Raw genomic sequence first — 19689 nt, forward strand, 5'->3', positions numbered from 1 at the left:
TAGAAGGTTTTGATTCCTTGACCTCAGATGGAGACCAGGGACGTAAGGCCTCATCTTCTTCCTTAAGTATGCTGGCCCCAGGCCTTGTCTTGCCTTAAACACCAGTGTGAGGAGTTTGAAGACTGCTCTTTTTCTGATGGGCAGCCAGTGTAAGGCTTGCAGCAAGGGTCGAGAAGGGGAACGTCTAGGCTTATTCAAGGCCATTCTTGCTGCAGTGTTTTGCAGTACTTGGAGCCTAGAGAATAGCTCTTCTCTGGCTCCTACCAGTAGTACGTTGCCATAGTCTAACCTGCTTACAATCAGCGCCTGAATCAGGATCTTTCTTGCATCCAAGTGGATCCAAGGAAATACCTTGCTTAGCATTTTCAGGATATCAAAACAGGTGCCCGAGAGTGTTTTTACATGATCTTCGGACGATAGTTTGCTGTCTAACAGAACTCCCAGATTCCTGACCTGCTTTGTGGGGGAAGGAGACTCCCCCAGTTCAGTGGGCCACCAATCTGGCGTCCACAGTTCCTCTGCCTTCCCTAACAGGAGAATCTCTGTTTTATTGGAGGTAAGCTGGAGGAAATTGTCCCCCATCCAGGCCGCTATGTTCAACATACAGATCTTAAACTTGGCCCTGGTGACAGCAGGATCAGATTTGAATGGGATAATCACCTGCGTGTTATCCGCATACGAAATCGTCTCAAAGCCACTCGCTCTTATAATGGCAGATAGAGGGGCCACATATATGTTGAACAGAGTAGGGCTTAAGATGGACCCTTGAGGCACCCCCTTGTCAAGTAGAGTGGTTGCTGACACATATGAGTCTAGCTTGACACACTGTGTTCTGTTTGCCAGGAAACTTTGCAACCAAGCCAGTGCTAGACCTCCGACACCAATCTCCTGTAGTCTGCAAAGCAGGATATTATGGGAGATGGCGTAGAAGGCCGCTGAGAGATCAAGAAGCACCAACATAGTGGGGGTCCCTCTGTCTAAGGACATCCTAATGCTGTCAGTGACTTCGATCAGGGCTGCCTCCGTGCTGTGACCTGCTGAAAAGCCCGATTGAGCAGGGTCCAGCAATTGATTTGGTCCCAGATAGTCTGTCAGTTGTTGATTGATCAACTTCTCCATGACTTTCGAACAACATGGAAGAAGGGAAATTGGCCTGTAATTTTTCATCTCTGCTGGGTCTGCAGACGTTTTCTCCAAGAGAGGTTTGATCGATGCTCTCTTCCACTTGTTCAGGAAAGTGGCGGTGTCTAAGGAGATGTTACAAACTGATGAAAGTGAGGCAGCTAAAACCATGGTCAATTCTGCCATAATGAAAGGAGGGGCACAATCTGACTCTGACCCTGACTTTGTAGCTGCCAGTGCCTCCCCTACTTGCTCCGTGGTGATGGTGGAAAATGAGTCAAGTTTAGGTAGGGAGGGGTCTCTACTCTGCGGGGTTGGCAGCCTGGGGGTCTCTCCTCCCCCCATAGAGTTATAGATGTTGTCTATCTTTTCTCTAAAGTAGGTGGCCAGGTTATCACATCATTCTTGAGTGTGGGGAGCCGCTGCCCTGCTCACTATTGGGTTGGTGAATTCTTTTAATATCTTAAAGAGTTTCTTTGAGGAATTCTTTGCCTCCCTAATCCGCAGACTCAGATTTTCTCTACTGGCACTTTTACATTGGCCTAGATAGGCTCTATATGCCGCCACATAAGCTGACTTGTCGTCGGGACATTTAGTTATACTCCATTTATACTGGCAATGATCCGATTATTGTGTTGAAATCCAACTTTTAGGGTCAGAACAACAAGCTCTTGGGAGTCTCAGAGAGGCCCTCGCCAGGTTATCCTCTGTTTGCTCTCCTGTTTGCGTTTGCAATGGATCCAATGGTGAATGACATTGGAATAGATGTAACTAAATATTGAACAGAAATGCATGGCATCCCACATGTTAACTCTCAGTGTGCTGGTGTCATACTGCTATACAATGAAGGATGCTGAAGTAGGACTTGACCAGTTGATATCCAAGTTTGAGGAATTTAAAGTATTGTCAGACCTGCAAATCAATATTAAAAAAACTTGTCTTTTTTGTCTTAGGCCACAATCCCAAACGTGCTAGACCCATAATAGTGCAGCTTTGATTGGAGGGAGTGTGGGTTTAGATATTTAGGAACACAGGTAAATCACAGAGATGATTACCGAAGTAAAGGGAGTATATCTTGCACCATTGAAGAAATAAGAAACCTAGTATAATTTGGGGGGAAAACCTCTGCTGTCTGTGGCAGTTGGGTGGTGCTCTCTAAAATGTTTTTTCCACAGGCGGTTTAACTTTTTTGCCAAGGTACTAGTGGCCTGGCCACTGACTATATATTTTTAGAGCTTACATTTACTGCCCTAAATGGGAAAGCCAATGATGTGGACTAGCACTGCACAAATTGTGACAGTACTTAAGGAAAACACTTGGTCAATCTGATTTAACCACCACATTGTTTGGTAATATACTTCCGAAAGCAACAAAACCCAAGTTGTACAGGGGAACAATCTTGTTGAGCTAGATGCACTAAGGAAAGTGCTACTGGAATAGCATACACGCCTGTGATGCCACTGTGGGCTATCCCCAGGTTTCATGATGTCGTACATAGGTTAACTAAAGTAGTATAGATGAGGGTGGGGGTGAGACAAGCATGTCAATTGTGCGCCACTGGTACACTTTGTGACTTTTATGGCCTGCGAAAGGAACATTCTGCCCAGAAGAGCAAATCCTTACACATGCAGCAATAGTGAACACCATTCTGTTGACTAGGGGACAAGTGAACAGTGAACCACCAATGCACCTGGTTCCTAAGTTTTAACTAACTGGACGGTTGGGGTGGAAGTTAGTATCACAACTATAAAGGGCTCAAACACAAACATGTCAACAGACCTGCTCCAGTGAAGAAAAATGGGAAAGAGACTTGGATTGGTCCCTTATGGATGTATTACAGGTAATCGTGTTACAGCATACCACCAGGGCTTCTATAAATGCTGGACTCAAGTTGTTGCTAATAATTTTATACATCATGCCTATGTTATGCCCAAACCAGGAACAGATAGGCCTATCGGTCAATCAGGCAGTGCTCAGTGGGCTGGTCTGACAGGTCAGTGAGTGGGCCATTTTTTTGGTGGTTTGTGGGGCTATTTTATGGCCTGCTGGGCTGGTTTTTCCTGTTGATTTCCATTAAATTAATACAAACAAACAGTAAGCTCAAGTCCATGCAGTCTTGCATACCTTATGCAGCGTGTCTTGACAAGTTCAAAACTGCACGAAAACATGGGCCACCCTTTTACCTGTCTAATTTACTAATGGGGACCACTTTTATTTTGTTGCCCAGGTCTTTTTTTTTAACCAGTCCGAACCTGGCCCAAACACCTAAATATATAATACCGTGAAATGACTGTCCTTTTCCCTGCACGTGAATATTTAGAGGAAGATGTTTCCCCGATGGGCCAATCCTGCGCTAGACAACAAAATACTGGAAGAAAGAGAGACAGATGCTTTGATCTTTCTGACAGGCAAACGTAACCTCTTTACACCCATGGCATGCCTGTTAGGACTCATGATACAACTTAAAAGAGATAAAGCACCTTACCATCTCATAGATCTGATACTGCTGTTGGTGAATTGGCAGGAATGAGTTGGTGTCCGGTGCAGAAGTTAAAAGATACGACATGGTGATCAGAGTTACTCAGATGGGTGACAATTGGGAACAAGACAATTACAACGCTCAGAAGAAAGGCAGAAAAAGAAAGGCAATCCTCTTACCTCATGGGACACAATACTACCATAGCTCACACCATAATTGGATGAACTAATGACCTAATGACCTAAATTAATTTTTTCACATCACTGAATGTATCATACTCTTACTTTTAACTTGTTTATTTGTTGGTTCATAGTGAAGCCCATCTTGAAACATTGTGACTCAGGAATCAAGAGCCAATTGCATACTACATAAACCCCGAAGATGCAACCCGCATTGGTAGATTCAAATGCTATAGCTGACTCAAATGTTAAAAATGAGATGCTTTAATGCTCAATTCCAAGACAACCTTGAGGGCACTCCTGTGACAGAAGATATATTGTTGATCAATTATTTGAACTCACCCCTGTTTATGGTTTATTTCGGTACATGATAGTTTTATTTCCTGTATTGATGAGTAATCCCTTTGTGACTAGATTAATATGTGAGCAGACCTAAAGAGTTTTTGCATGGAAACTATATGCTGGCAACATTATGCATTGTCAATGTATGATACATCAGTAAAGGAATATTTACAAATAAAAAATATTGTATAGTGCTCTTCAGACCCTTCCATTTCTTCGAAGAGCATTTCCTTACACGGAATCTATAGGAAGAAGTATCACATTGAAACCCAATTACTTTCTGTAATGCTTTTGTGATAGATATCCTGCCTTCAAACTGACTTCTCATTACTCTTGTGTGTGTTCTTTGGTTTAGTTGCTCTTTGATTATGATTTTGCTAGGCTCAAGTCTTTCTTCCCAGCCACTGTGGAGCGGAGAAGTAGGACAGAACTAAGGTCAAAGGTCCATCGGCACCTTATTGAGCCGACATATCACTTCAGTGAGCGATGACTACTGCCCCAGACCAAAACAACTCAGTGACAGGAGCAAGTAATTACATACACCAAGACGACAAATCTACCGGATGATAGTGTATCTATCTGCCAAAAACATATGTATTCTGCAATTTCCCAGACGATCATACATAATAATGTTATGTATGTATGTGTGTAGTATGAACTCCTGCCCACTTTTAATAACCTTGTGCAGATTTTTGATAATACATCATGACAGACTCCTTACTTGTTAGAATACTATCCATTCTCTTGAAGTGATTTTTCATTTATATGGACTACCGCTGATGAAGGTTTAGAACAAACATGTTGCAATGTTTCAAGACCAAGCAAGGATCAAGATCAAGTGTTACTTGTGACTAACTTGCCCCTATACAGTGTGGGTGCCTTCTATAAAGCTATATTGAGGGCATGTGCTATCCTTTTCTCACCTTTAGTATTGCTCCATTCTCATAATGATAAGCGATTCAAAGGTTTAATGTTTGGAGTGCTGTGAAAATTCTACCAACCATGTGGAATTTTTTAATGAATCAAGATCCAAGCTACAGGCAAGTAACTTGTATTTTGCTTGGTTTCCTTTCTAGATGTAGACTGCAATGACAATCATAACGTGGAGACGGACCCAGACTCAGACACCAGCAATAATAGTGTCAGTGACAACGGCCCTGAGCAGGTGGGCTCTCCTAATAAGGAAGACATGGAGTTATCGACAAGCTTTAGCGAAATGGATTTACGCACATCCCTTAGGTATAGTACTTTTTATATAATGCATCAGAAATATTGATTGTTGGATGGCATGTTTATGCACTTATTAGATCATGATGTTCTTTAGATTGGGATAGTAGGGTTACAATTGCAGTCTAAAGGCTTGATATGTATTGCCTGTAACTTGAGAAGTAGTCTACTATCCAATGTCTTATCATTCAGGAAGTCCTGGGCAAAGTAGTACAGGCAAATTACAAACCTCCCAGAGTTTAGAGCATTTTTTTTTTAAAAGCAGCAACAGCCCGGGCAAATAGAGGAGAAGTTTTTTTTGCATCCCAATACTTCCTGGAAATTTGGGAGTTATTCTTAGAGAGAAATTGTGGTGAGTGTGCTTTGCAAGAGACCTTGAGAAATATGTTGATAAATGGAAAATATTAGAATCTACAGTAAAAATGGCCCTCTTGCTTTATAGGAAATATATGACAACTACAGGTTTTCTGAAAACACAGGACCATATCAGTTTGTGATAAAGTGCACCAGTGCATGTTAAATTAGGTTATTTAGGGCATCTTAAAATGGAAAATGTGTCCTGCTTTGATGTGCATCCGAGAACAGTGGCTGTTGCTTAATGGTGAAGTGAGTCATTCATTCTTTAGTTGTATTAAATAATCACTCCTTGAGGTGGGGTTTACCCCTAATAAAGTATTTGTCCATTTGTTATGTTATGTTAGTGGAATTTATAAGAAGCATGCGATTACCTTTAGGTGTCCTGGCGCTAAGCTTGGCCTAAAGTCGGTGAGGTTCAATGAGAAAACAGCCAGGTCTTCAGACCCTTTCTGAAGGAAAGGAGATCTGCAGCATTCCTCAGATGGAACAGCAACTCTGTCCAAGCCTTGGATGTGCAGGTAATGAAGCTCCTACCTCCCCAGCTGGCTTTTTTAAAGGTGGGAATTTGGTCATTTTTTGCTCCCGTGGACCGCAGGGTCCTAACGGGGGTATACCATTTGAACCTTTGCCTCAAATGGTCGTGGCCAATACCATTAAGAGCCTTAAAGGCTATACAAAGGGCCTTAAAACGAACCCTTTGTTTTACCGGGAGCCAGTGTAACCAAGTTAATTCTCTTCGAACATAAACAAATTTAGGTGTGCCAGATAATAGCCTGGCAGCTGCGTTTTGGGCTATATGAAGCCTATTGATGTGCTGACTTTGAGCATTCAGATAGATGCTATCACAGTAGTCCAGGCTTGCCATTACCATGACTGTGACTACCGTCCTAAAGTTTGCTTCTGAAAGGTAAGGTTTTATTTTCCTTAGGATTCGCAGTATCAGGAAGCAAGAGGAAACTATTGAGCTAATGTGGTCACTAAAGGTCAATCTGTTGTCCACTATTACCCCTAGATTTTTCACTTTAAGAGTAGGTGTAGGATGGTTTCCCCTGTCTGCTGGCCACCAGTCAGGGGTCCATACAAGAGGATTGTTTCCGAATACAATAACCTCGGTTTTGCTTGAGTTAAATTTTAAGCAATTCACCGACATCCAACTTGCTATGGCCTTCATGCAGTCAAGAAAGCATGCTCCAGTTTCTTTTACATGACCATCTTTGAAGGATAGCACGATTTGAGTGTCGTCAGCGTACGAGGTCAGCTGAAAACCAAATGATCTGATCAGGGCCGCCAGGGATATCACGTAAATGTTAAAGAGAGTGGGGCTCAATGACAACCCCTGGGGCACCCCACAAGGAAGGCTGAAAGGTTAGGATGTGTTGTTGTCCAGGTCAACTGTTTGTGTTCTAACAGATAGGAAGGATTGAAGGAGTTTCCAAGCAACCTCTCGTACCCCCATCCTCGACAACCGGTCCATTAGAACCTTGTTATGGACCGTGTTGAAGGCTGCTGACAAATCTAACATTATCAGTATAGCCTTCCCACCACCGTCCAGAGCCTCCCTTACCTCTTCAAAAGATTTGATTAAGGCCAATTCCGTGCTTTGATCAGCTCTAAAACCATATTGGGTAGGATCAAGTACATTATTGATGTGGGGAAAACTGCTAAGCTGAGTATTCATGGCTTTTTCTATGATTTTTGCGGGCAAAGGAAGCCGCGAAATTGGCCAATAGCTACCGGGGTCTGTGGGATCTAAGGTTGGTTTTTTTAAAAGGGGAAGAATTGAAGCCTTCTTCCAGTCTTTCGGGAAGATCCCAGAGGTAAAAATGTTATTGATCAACGGGTTTAAAGCAGAGCATATGACTTCCGGGATAGACTTAAGTATCAGGACCGGGCAGGGGTCGTAGGGGATCCCAAGCATGCGGAACTCAGAAGTTTAGCAGTTTCTTCTAGACCTAAAGGGGTAAAATGATCAAAGACTGGACCAGAATTGGGAATTGTTTGGGTTGTGATCCATGGATTTGGTCCTGTCGCCTTCAACTCGGGGGTAAATATGGAAAAAATACCCTCCACTTTTTGTTGAAAAAAGGTGGCTACATTTTCACACAATTGAGGACTGCTAGCATTCTTAATGATGTTTGGAGAGGCTAATTTGTTCACAGTTTTAAAAAGTTCTTTAGGACTGGACCTTGCTTGGAGGATTTCATTTGAGAAAAAAAAAACGGTTTTGTTTCCAACAGTAGTTCTTTATAATATTCAAGGCTGTGCTTATAGTTCACTTTATCATTGCTGTTATACTCTTTCCTCCAGGCCTGTTCAAGTCTTTTACAGGCCAGTTTCTGAAGTTTAAGCTTGTCTGAGTACAAGGGGGCCGAGGGAATAGGCTCACTTCGGGGTCCACTTTTTTATTGGAACCAGTTTTTTGCAAGCTTTATCTAACCAGTCTGTGTAAGCATTGGTGGCTTTGTCAATATCACGAGGAAGGGGGAGTAGGGTACTCTTAAGTTCCTCCTCAAGTTGTAACCCATCTAAGTCTTTCCATGCCCTTTTTTCCACCATCTTCAATGGAGCCATTTTTGGTTTTGGATCTAATGGCTCCTTCAGCCCGAATGTAATGGCACAGTGGCCGTACCAAGCCACTAGGAAAACCTCTACGCAGGATACGTCAGGGTTATTAGAGTACATCCCATCTAATATGTGCCCTTTAAGATGCGTGGGACCAACTACCAGCTGCTTAAGTTCCCCAGCTTCCATTATTCTGTTCAGGTAGAAGGTGTCTGGGTCATTGGGGTCCTCAAGATAAAAGTTAAAGTCACCTAGAACCGTGAAGGAATCTAAGTACATACCATCCTCAAGTAGGGTAACTAACGTCCCATAAAGTACCCCACCCCAAACCCAATTCGAGGACCATGGGGGCGGTAGAGGAGTATCCCTTTAAAGATACTGTGGTGCTCAGAATTGAGGTTAACGGAAAGTGCCTCGCAGAAAGTATTAGAGGCGGGATGAAATACTGGTTTCAATGAGTTATGATAGATAACCACTAAGCTCCCACCTTTCCTCAGAGGTCTGTCCAAGGAGTAACAGGAAAAACCTGGGGGAGTAGCCTTTGCTAGGTCCGGCCCAAAGGCTTGGTCTGTCCAGGATTCCGTGATAAATGCTAATTTAATGTTGTGTTCTTCTAAAAGAAGTGCACATTTTTACTGTGTTTAACGAGGGACCTAGAATTAAAAAGTACACACTTAATAATGGATCTGACGTTTTTGCAGGGGCCTGAATGGAGCTTATTATGTGGGCTGCAGGCTGGTTGGCCAAGAAAGATCGGCAATTGCGAGCCACATATACCGCATACCCCGGGTGGGCATTTAACTCCCGCCTCCCAGACGAGCCTAGGGCAGCTTATTAAACCCCCTCCTGGCATAAACTCCAGAAGCTCTTGTTTTGTATAACTCTTGATATTTGGGGTTCCACAGACAGGGGGACTGGCCCTGAGCCCGGTCCGAGTGCGGACGGGCACAGACGGGCTTGCCTTAAGCATATCATTGGCGCGCCCACGGTGCGCCCGCTGCGCACGTCTGCTGCGTACGTCCGATGCGCGTCTGCGTCAGCATGCCTCCTAAATAGGCAGCGTGTAACGACTGGACCGCTACCCTGAGAGTTCCCAATATGAACGCCCCGGAACGAAAGCCAAGTGCAAAAGAGCAAATTTTCCCGTGACTACAGTACACCAATACAATATTTAAAAACACTAGTTTAAAAATGTATCCTCAGTGCAAAGTTAAAACGGTAATATTAAAAACGTCTTATCAGTCTGAAGACCGGTCGGGCATTGAACGCAGTTCCGACACCGGTTAGGCAGCACAGCGCGTCCATGTCAGCATGCCTCCTAAATAGGCAGCGTGTAATGACTGGACCGCTACCCTGAGAGTTCCCAATATGGCCGCCCCGGAAGGAAAGCCAAGTTCATTGTTGCGTTCAAAGACTCGTACGTCCTGTCTGTCTACCTTCACACAAAGAGATATCTTTTCTGATCTGGACAGGATCTGGACACCCCTGCAAAGCATAGTTTGTTTTTAAAGAATTTTGAAGTTAGGATAATCTGCAGGTGCCCCGTTCACGTTCTCGAATATTTTATACAACTTTCTTTCAGGTATCACCAAATATTCTTAGAACCTGAAGAAGAATTTCTTAAATTTTTGGCTGCACATAGTGGCCTTCCCTAGCTTTCTAAAAAGGAAGCACAATAGGATTAAGCATCAGTTCCCCGGCTGACACTCATGCACAGAAACCTGTCACCATTGGTACAGTCTGCCGCAGCAGGGATTAATCGACGCAAGGCTTTGAGCTACCATCCAGGGCTTGTTCTAGGACCTACTCCAGTTATAGTTTCTCAGTGAATGCCTAGACCAAAACGTGCTTCAAAGTCCTGCAAGTGCAGTCTTAGACAAAGGTGATTGAAGAGTTACCACTAGTCTGACATTGGGGGTCATTCTAGCCTAGCAGGGAAACATACTCGAGATCCGCATAAAACAATAGTGGTGTCGCAAGCATAGGAAATTATTGGTGTATGTAGAGCACCAACAGTATCAATCCACTTCACAAGTATTTACAAATCACACTAAAATGTCATCAGTACCACATCAGAAGCATAAAAATTATGGTCTAAAATTTACAAAGGACAGCAATATGCGCAAAATCACTGCTCTATCTGTGAAAATTGAAGACATATGGAGAGAAAATGCCTCAGTCACTGTTTTAGGGACAGCATCACAATGGTATGAGAGACTATACATAACGTGTATAGAGGCTAGAGCTAATGCTTGGTGTGTTTGAAGGAAATGCTGTACGCCTGCAAACACTTTCTAGTGCTGCTATAACCAGTGCGACTACATGTTTCTGTATCTTGTTTGTCAGGGCAGAAAGAAATGTCAACAGTTATGCTTGAGCTGGAAATTTATGAGTGACTTCTGGCAGGTGAGTAATTGGTTGAAAGCCTATAAAGGAGTCTCCGAATGCAAAATAATTGATAGGTTTGTGCAGTTTTCCTGCTGGCAAAGATTGCCCAGTCCTGACAACTTCCTTTGGCAGTAAGCGGGTACTGTGCTGCAGGACACACTTCTAAGGGCCTCCGACTTCAGTGATTGAGCTCATGAATGGTCACAACACTGTGGCCATTTATCAGAGGGCTACCTCAGTCCAGACGTGCAGGCTGTCTCCATTCTACCACCCAGGTGGAAACACAACCCATCATATTTAGAGATTGCTGCAAGCCTGGTTTCTAGGCCTTTAGATTGGTGAATGGCACTAAAAGATTGCTGAGCGGCCGCTATGTTCCATGGGGCAGCTCAACAACCTTTTTAGTGATGAGAAAAGGAATAGTCCTCGAGTGCATGGGGTCATTTTCTTCTATCCAGGTCCTTCTGTTTTTTGGGAGATCCAGTACAGAAGCAAAGTACATCAGATATAACCAGACATAAACAGGATGAATGGTCTGCAGTACTCCCACCAATGTCCCCAATTCCATTGGCTGTCAGTAAGAGTTTCACTAATGGTGCCACCAGGGGCACTGCCGACTGAAACATAACAGTCTGTTCTAATCTAAATAGAGATTGGCGGACCTTCAGTATGGAGGATGTGGTATTACGCAATATGAATTACGATTGCACTCTCTTGTCGTGAGGATTGTGGTTTTGTTGTACTATCTTTCCTTGAGTTTGTGGGTGCCAGAGGGTATCACCTCCTCATCGTGAAGCAGGGGTAGAGCTGGGCAATGGACTGCAGGTTCGGGCCTGTCGGGGCCTGGGAGCAACAGTTGAGGATGTTTTCCTCATCTCTTTTCTTTGCATAGAGATATAATTGCTGCCGGGGTGGGGGGTGGGCGGGTTGCCATGACCCTCTGAGTCCTTTACACTTGGATGTTGTGTGGATCTGGGGCATCTTGGTTGTTTCTATTCCTTTTTCTTCTTTTCCTTTCTTCTTTCTCTCTTTCTCTTTTCTTGACACGGAGGGTGGGGGGATCTTCTGGGGGGGGGTGGAGGTGCGGGGGAGCGGACCCTGGGCCTTGCTACTGATGGCTGCATTCATCCAAACCCACAACGGCTTTATCCATAGGCTCCTGGAATGTACAAGGGCTTAATTCCCCCCAGAAACGACAGAGGGTGCTGAAGTACATATCGGACCGTCATCTGGACATAGTTGCACTACAAGAAATACATCTGCGTAGGGGGGAAGACCACAGGTTGCGGCATAGGTCATACCCACTCATGTACAGTTCTTCAGCCACCACCAAGCACAGGGGGGTAATGTTGATGTTTCATAGCGGGATGAAGTTTCAGCCATTGGAGGTATGCTCGGATAAGACGGGGAGGTGGGTGATGGTAAAGGGGGTTTTAAGGGGGCAGACCTGCACTTTCATTTCCCTCTACGCGCCCAACACAGGTCAGGCGGGGTTTTTGTCCACTTTTTGCACGAAATTGGAACAGTTTGCGGAAGGCTCGGTCGTCTTGATGGGGGACTTTAATTTGGTTTGGCAGACGGAATTGGATAGTTCGCACTCGCAGAGGGCGGAGTCGGGTTCCTCTTCCACGGCTTCCAAACAACGCTTATCGAATGCGATGCGTGGCGCACCCTTCATCCTTCCTCGAAGGATTACACCCATTTTTCACATGTCCATCAGTCGTATTCCCGTTTAGACTATATTTTTATTAATCGCTTTTTGTCGGGGGCCCTACGCGATGCTCAGATCCTTCCCCTCTCCGTTTCCGACCATAGTATGGTCACGATCACACTTCATTGGGCTGGCCCCCGGGATCGCCAGCGCAAGTGGTACTTCCCCGCCTCCCTCACCAGCCACATAGTGCTGCGCGCATCGCTGCGGGAGGCTATAGACGACTACTTTGCCCTCAATGGCGCGGAGGAGACCTCGGAGCTGATACGGTGGGACGCCTTTAAGGCGGTGCTTAGGGGCAAGTGCATCGCACTTAACTCCGCGCTCAACCGGCAGAGAGCAGCGGAACGGGAACGTCTGGAGGAGGAGCTGGTGGCGGCGGACCAGGCCCATAAGGCCAAGCCTTCTCGCCTCACCTTGCGGCCTCTTACGGCTTTGCGGGGCAAACTGAAGTCTATATATGCCAACAGGGCCGAGCTTACTCTCTTGCGCCTACGCCACACCTCGGATATCCAAGGGAACAAGATCGGGAGACACCTGGCCCGACAACTCCGAGTTAAAAGGGACAAGGAATATATTGAGGGGATACGAGATGCTGCGGAGGTGGTCACTCACTCCGACGCAGGGAAGGTGGATTGTTTCCGCTCCTTCTACAGCGCGCTATATTCGTCGGACTCTTTAGAGGGCCCAGTGCAGGAGGAATATCTGCAGGGGTTACCGCTCCCCCAGGTTGCCGCTTCCACCAACGCGGACCTCTGCGCCCCCATCTCGTTGGAGGAAGTCACCAAAGCCATAATGGTGCTTAAACTAAATAAAGCTCCCGGACCCGATGGCCTCACAGCCCTATTCTATTCCACCTTTGCGCCGGACCTGGCTCCCCGTCTGCAGTCCCTTTTTAACACCGTCATCACTCAGGGGGTGGTCTCCCCATCCATGGCGGAGGCGGTTATTACAGTCCTCCCAAAGCCAGGGAAACCCAAGGATCAATGTTCCTCCTACCGCCCAATCGCGCTGTTGAACTTGGACGCTAAATTGTATTCCTCTATCCTGGCCGCTAGGCTCAATCCTCTTATGGCAGCGCTGATACATCCCGACCAATCAGGTTTTATTCCAAGGAGGCAAACGCATGATAACACGCGACGTATTGTACATCTCATAGAAAAAGCCTCTAGAAGACACTTGCCAGCCCTCCTGGTTGGTCTTGATGCCAAAAAGGCGTTCGACCGGGTGGACTGGGGCTTTCTCTTCTCCACCATGCGTCGGATGGGCTTTGCGGACGCCTTTATCGCAATGATTCAGGCCAACTATCGGATTCCTACGTCACGTGTTCAGGTCAATGGGACCTGTTCGGCTCCATTTACCCTCTCTAGGGGCCCTAGACAGGGTTGCCCTTTATCCCCCCTCTTGTTTGCCCTGAGCATTGAGCCCCTGGCGATGGCCATTCGACTCAACACACAGATAACGGGTATTCCATTCGCGGGAGAAGACCACAAGATCTCCCTATTCGCTGATGACGTTCTCCTCTCCCTCACTCACCCTTCCACGACTCTCCCGACTCTCCATGCAGAGCTGCAGCGCTATGAACGGGTGGCGGGGTTCAGGATCAACATGGATAAGTCATACATCCTCAATCTTACGCTTCAGGGGGAAGAGCTCTCGCGCCTCCAACAGAGCACGACTTTCCGATGGGCGACTACATCGCTCCAATACCTGGGAGTTCAGCTCACTCCATCCGTGGAAGATCTGTATAAGGCCAACTTCCCCCCCCCCTTCTTGCGCACATTAAGGCTGACTTAGCGCGCTGGAAGCCGTTGTTCATCTCCTGGCTGGGGCGTATTCATTCGCTCAAAATGACAATATTGCCGAAACTGCTCCACTTGTTTCAAGCCCTTCCCATTGATGTCCCCCTCTCCTTTTTCTCGACTCTGCGCTCCCTATGCTCCCGCTATATCTGGCAGGGGGGAAGAGCCCGTCTGTCATTTTCCATGTTGCGGAGGCCTCGCTCTGCGGGCGGGGCGGGCCTCCCCGACTTCCACCTCTACTATAAGGCGGCGCAACTGCGCGTGTTGATAGAATGGTCGAAAAGAGAATCGGACAAACATTGGCTGCATAAGGACAGATCGGTGGCGGGACGGACTATTTGGGATTTAGCGTGGCGCCCGAAACGAGATAGACCGGATAACGAGTACATCAGCACGCCCACCAGAACGACGTTGCAGGTCTGGGACTCCCTATCTCCGGACGACCGGTGGACCACTTTCCCTTCCCCTCACACCCCCATTCATGGGCTGGCGGCCTTCCCGCCAGCGTTCACTAGAGGGCCATTAACAGCTTGGGAGGAGGGGGGCTGTTTAATGATCGGACATCTTTTTAGGGGGTCTCGGTTGCTGACTTTCTCCGAATGTAGAAGTGACTTTAGCCTTCCGCAAACTGAACACTATAGATACCTCCAGCTCCGGCATTGGCTTCAATCACAGGAGATTCAGGCGGCGATCCACAGGCCCCAGACACCGTTTGAAAAATTCGTGCGCACTACCACAACCATGAAGGGGGCAATCTCCTTTCTTTATGGCCACCTTCTGGCCACTGTGGTCTCTCCGTCCCCGCGATTTAAGGCTAAATGGGAAGAGGTGATGCTTAGACCGATTGAGGAACGGGAGTGGGAGGCTCTGTGGTCAGACATCTCCAAGCACAACCACTCAATAGAATTACGAGAAGCTCACATGAAAGTAATGGTAGATTGGTACCTATATCCAGCTAAACTGCGGCGTATTTTCCCAGGCACCTCTGACCGCTGCTGGAGGGGTTGTGGGTTGCTGGGGGACTTTCAGCACATCTGGTGGACCTGTCCTACGATCCGCCCCTTCTGGGAGGAGATCCTGGCGCAAATTAAATCTATGCTGGGCTATCCGATCCCCACCTCCATGGTGACAGCGCTGTTAGGCCTTCGAGATTCCTCCCTGCACTATCAAACTAGAGCGGATAAGGCCGTGATGTGGCTGTGCTTGGGGGCGGTGAAGGTAGCTATCGCCGCCAATTGGAAGAAGCAGGCGGCACCCACGGCCTCGATGTGGCATGCCCGCCTCTGGAGACTCCTGAGTCTAGAGAGAATGGCGGACATCTTCAGGGAGGACTATGCCGCATTTGAGCTCGTGGGGTCCACTGGTGACCTTCCTTTCTAGAGGCTTGCCGGCGGCGGTTTGTCCTCCCCAGCTCAGGGGCCTACGGCTGTTCCAACTGTAGTCGGCCGCAGCGGCTGTGGGTGGCATCTCCTGATCGTATGTTTCGCAGTTGCAGGGTCGCCTGGGTGAGACTCTGTCCTGTCTCCGCTCTGGACGGGCCTCTCCCCTCCCTCTCCCCAGCACCGGGCCTTCGGGCTCCCTCCCTGAGTCCCTCCCCTGTCTTTCTCTCTCTTGCTTTTCCTTCTCTCTCCTTATTCTCTTTTTCTCTCTTATGATTTATGGGGTGGGGCGGAAGGGATTGCGGGGAGTTGTGGGTGTTTATAAAACGGATTTGCAGTTTCTGGCACGGTGTCAGCAGGATGTTTGGACTTCGCCTTTTGAGTACCCGACCGGCGCCGGCCTGTTAGAGCCCGATTGACGCCCACTGGAGTTCCCTGGGGCATAATTTCCGGGCCTGCTTCCCCTCCTTATTTCAGCTCTACTGTACCCCTCCATTAGCGTATGTTACTATTGGGGAAGCTCGCCTCTTCTAGGTTCTTTTAGGGTCGGTACTCTGTTATAGTTTCCATCATCACTTGCTGGTCCACTCAGTTATAATGCAAATGCCATGGTCTGTTCTATTTGTCATTCTTTTTTTGATGCTAATAAAAACAATTTTGACAAAAAAAAAAAAAGGTGAGCTGATCGTACTCGACATCATGCAAAAATGGTAGTGGTAGCTCCGAGTATTCAAGAGAAAAGGAAACGCGCATTCAACTGGTGACTAAATACATTATCAATAAGCCGGTGCACTGAAAAAGTCATACTTCGGGTGCTCTAAAACGAATGTAGTGTGAACGCCGCAACTCGTATGTAGTGTCTCGCATACCTGTGAATACTCCTGAAGGGATGTCAATCCGCCGTCAAGTAAACTCGGGAAAGTGGCCATTCCTGGCGGAGTGAAAACCAGGAAGTATATACCCTTCAAAGACCACAGTTTTCCCAGACAAGACTGTATAGGCCTGAGACGGAGTATAGGAGCTATTTTTTGCACCTGATAAATATACTATGGGGTAGGTTATTTATTGGGTGTGATAAGTAGTACCTATTATGAGTTTGTGGGGAATAACACCCGTATGGTACAGTAAATATCATATTCTTTTCCCCTGTTACATTTTCGCAGGTTTGACTTGCTGAATTTAACGAAGGTTGAGGGATTTAATGCATCCAATGATTATCGGATGGGTGAAATACCTTCAAACTCGTAATTCCGACCACTGCGTAAACAGGGGTTTATGCATGGGTCAGAATAGACCGATTGACTCACAATCAGACCCTATTCATCCTGGTGCCTCTGGAGTAAAGTCCCTGCAGCATTGGTTGGCTGTGGTAGGGGAAGACTGACATTGCAGTGGTTGGAGAGAAAGGAATATTCAGTGACCTCGGCTGAAGATGCTGTGAGGAATAACTGCTGTAGTCTCAATTAGGATGACAGAGGCCTTGGGGATGAAGCCTGAGTAGGCAAAACATTGCAGATAACAATACTTTACCTGGGAGAAAGCCAAAGCGAGACCATTCATTTAAAAGGGTCTGGGTGGATTGTCTTTTCTATCTTTGAGTCAATAGGGTGAGGGGAGGAATCCCTTCTTGCAATCCCAGTCCCCCAATCCCTTATAACCCTTTTCAGTAAAGGGTGGACTTACACCAGGGAGAACTCTATATAAAGTTACAGTCTCCACACAACAGGGTGGAAGAGTCAGGAGAAGAGGAGAGTCTTTGATACGTAGTTGTATGATGGAAAAATGGATGCCTGAATAACGCATGCCTGAACCGCGGGGTCTTAACCACGACCACATCTTTACTACACATGTTTTTACCATGCAATTCAATGGTAAAGAATTGATTGGTAAAGGGACATGTGTGCTAAAGATCATACCCCTAACCCTGAAAACTGCCACTTTTCCCCAGCCCTGCCCTGAGCCCTAAAAATTAACCCCACACCCTAAAAACTACCCCGACCCCAGCCTCCCTCACACTGTGCCCTACAAATAGTCAACTACATCCATAAAGTACCCCACCCTGAGACCTAAGCTGCCCCTAGCCCTGATAAACTGTCCCTTTCCCCCACCCCCCACCCCGAGCCATACAAACTCACCCCTCTCCCTAAAAACTACCCGGCTTGTGGGGAAATGGCATGCATGGCTGAGCCCACATTGTTAAGGCCGTTACCCTTGTTATGCTATTGTTGTGTTGCAGGCTTAAGGAATTCATATGTCATGAAATGATTGGGAATGTGATGGGGCGGCGAAAACGAGAGGTGAAAAAGCCAGGGGAAAGAAAGAGGCTTTGAAACCCTATTCTTTTGTTGCAGGTGCTAGCTGAACAGTTCCAAGACAGTGAATACTGAGATTTGACCAGGGTAGATTGCATGGACTAACTTAAATACACTTGCTAGAGATATGACACAATATTACCTTTAACTATTGATTGTAAAATTAATTATCTGCTACCACTTCCACATTTCTGTACCAGAGTGATATTTCCACATAGCAATCAATAGGAAAATGTAAATTACATATTCTCAACTCCACGTCTTCTTACCTTGGTGACATGTTGGTAGATGCCAATGTGCAGAACAGGTTGATATGAAAAACCCAGGGGCGTATTTAAAAGGAAGTGGCGGAGTGCAGCGTTAGCCTCCTTGGTTAACGCCGCGCCCGCCACTTCTGAAATGCAGGGTTGCACCGTATTTAAAAGAATGCATTGCAGCCTTGCGTTTCCCCCTGCGCTGTCGCTAATTTAGCTGCCTAGTGCCAACGCAGGCACCCTTGCACCATAGTGCAAGGGTGCCCGCATTGAGGAGAATGATTGTTTATGTGCAGGAAGGTGCCCCTCCATGCACATAAACAATCTAAAATGGCGTTTTGAAACTTCTATGTATGCTGCTTCATGCAGCACACATAGAAGTTGCAAAACGAATTTTCTCAATGGTTGCTTATGTGCAGGAAGGGACACCTTCCTGCACATAAACAATCAATTGTCGTATGCTGCTTCTATGTGTGCTGCACAACGCAGCACAAATGAAAACAGCAAAAACGAGGAGAAATTAAACATTTCTCCTTGTTGCGCCAGCGTAAGATCAGGTTTTTCTTGGTCTTAATTTTGGCAGTGCCCCACATTTATGCCACCCTTGTAAATATGGGGCAGCGTCAAAATCAATAGGTGTTGCGTTGGAACATCCACCACAACACCCATTGCCCGCCCCTTTCACGCTAAGTATAGCGTGAAAGGGTCCCTTATTAACAAGGCAGTGTTAAGCCATGCTAATTGGCTTAACACCACCTTGTGAATAAGGCGAAGCCCCTATCGCCACCACAACGTCGAGAAAAGTGATGTTGTGATGGCGACAGGGGCTTGTAAGTATGCCCCCCAATATTTTGGTATACCACCTCCAAAACTATACTTATTAGCATGGGAGAGCAGCTCCTCATCAGTGGCTTATAAAGTTCTCTTTTTGTGAGGCTTCTGCATCTGAGTGGGCCTACTCGAGGCACTCTATAATTTTTGCTGATGTTTGACTTTAGCGCCCTAGGGTTGGGTGGTCCTGTAGTGGGCCCCCTGCCCCCCCATGCAGTCTAGGGTGGTCATGTTATCTATACCAGGTTTTAGTGAAACTGACTCTTAGTGACACCTGATTATTATTCATTGATACAGACCTGACTGCATTTACCATGGAGGGGAGGCTATCTACTGTGCAATGCCCCATAATTGGGGTCCTTACTCCCACCCCCTAATGTTTTGGTGCTCTAATGACACTGTGTTTGACATTGATTAGTGACTTGGTGTTCAGTTTAAGAAATCAAAGTGTTTATGTTAAAAAGGGTGTAGTGGAGAAGGAAGGTATACACTGTATAAATGTCATCAGTAATAAATGGTGGTTTGACGTGTTCAATTTGACTGTACTATTTGATCCCTAATGTATGTGTGAGCTCTGCCATGCTGTCTTGCAGCCCAAGTTTCAGCAATTTCATCCCTCTGATGAGAGTCGTCCAGTCTGTCCGCAACGTCAAGAGGAAGAACAGTTACGTGCTCATGGAGGGCTGGATGGTTCACTTCACCAGCAAAGATTCTATGGTTAGTGTCTCAGGCTCTTCTCGATGG

At 46.4% G+C, this 19689-nt stretch overlaps 1 protein-coding gene across 1 annotated transcript in view; it reads left to right on the forward strand.

Moving 5' to 3' along the window:
* LOC146798204 (serine/threonine-protein kinase D3-like) overlaps positions 1-19689 on the forward strand; it is a 508587-nt gene that overhangs the window by 402616 nt on the left and 86282 nt on the right. The window contains exons 7-8 of the mRNA XM_085625489.1: positions 5199-5361; positions 19539-19662. Of these exons, the coding sequence (XP_085481615.1) occupies positions 5199-5361; positions 19539-19662 (287 nt within the window). The remainder of the gene's footprint in view (positions 1-5198; positions 5362-19538; positions 19663-19689) is intronic.

Source organism: Triturus cristatus, chromosome 9 (assembly GCF_964204655.1).
Source record: "Triturus cristatus chromosome 9, aTriCri1.1, whole genome shotgun sequence".
Classification (NCBI taxonomy): Eukaryota; Metazoa; Chordata; class Amphibia; order Caudata; family Salamandridae; genus Triturus; species Triturus cristatus.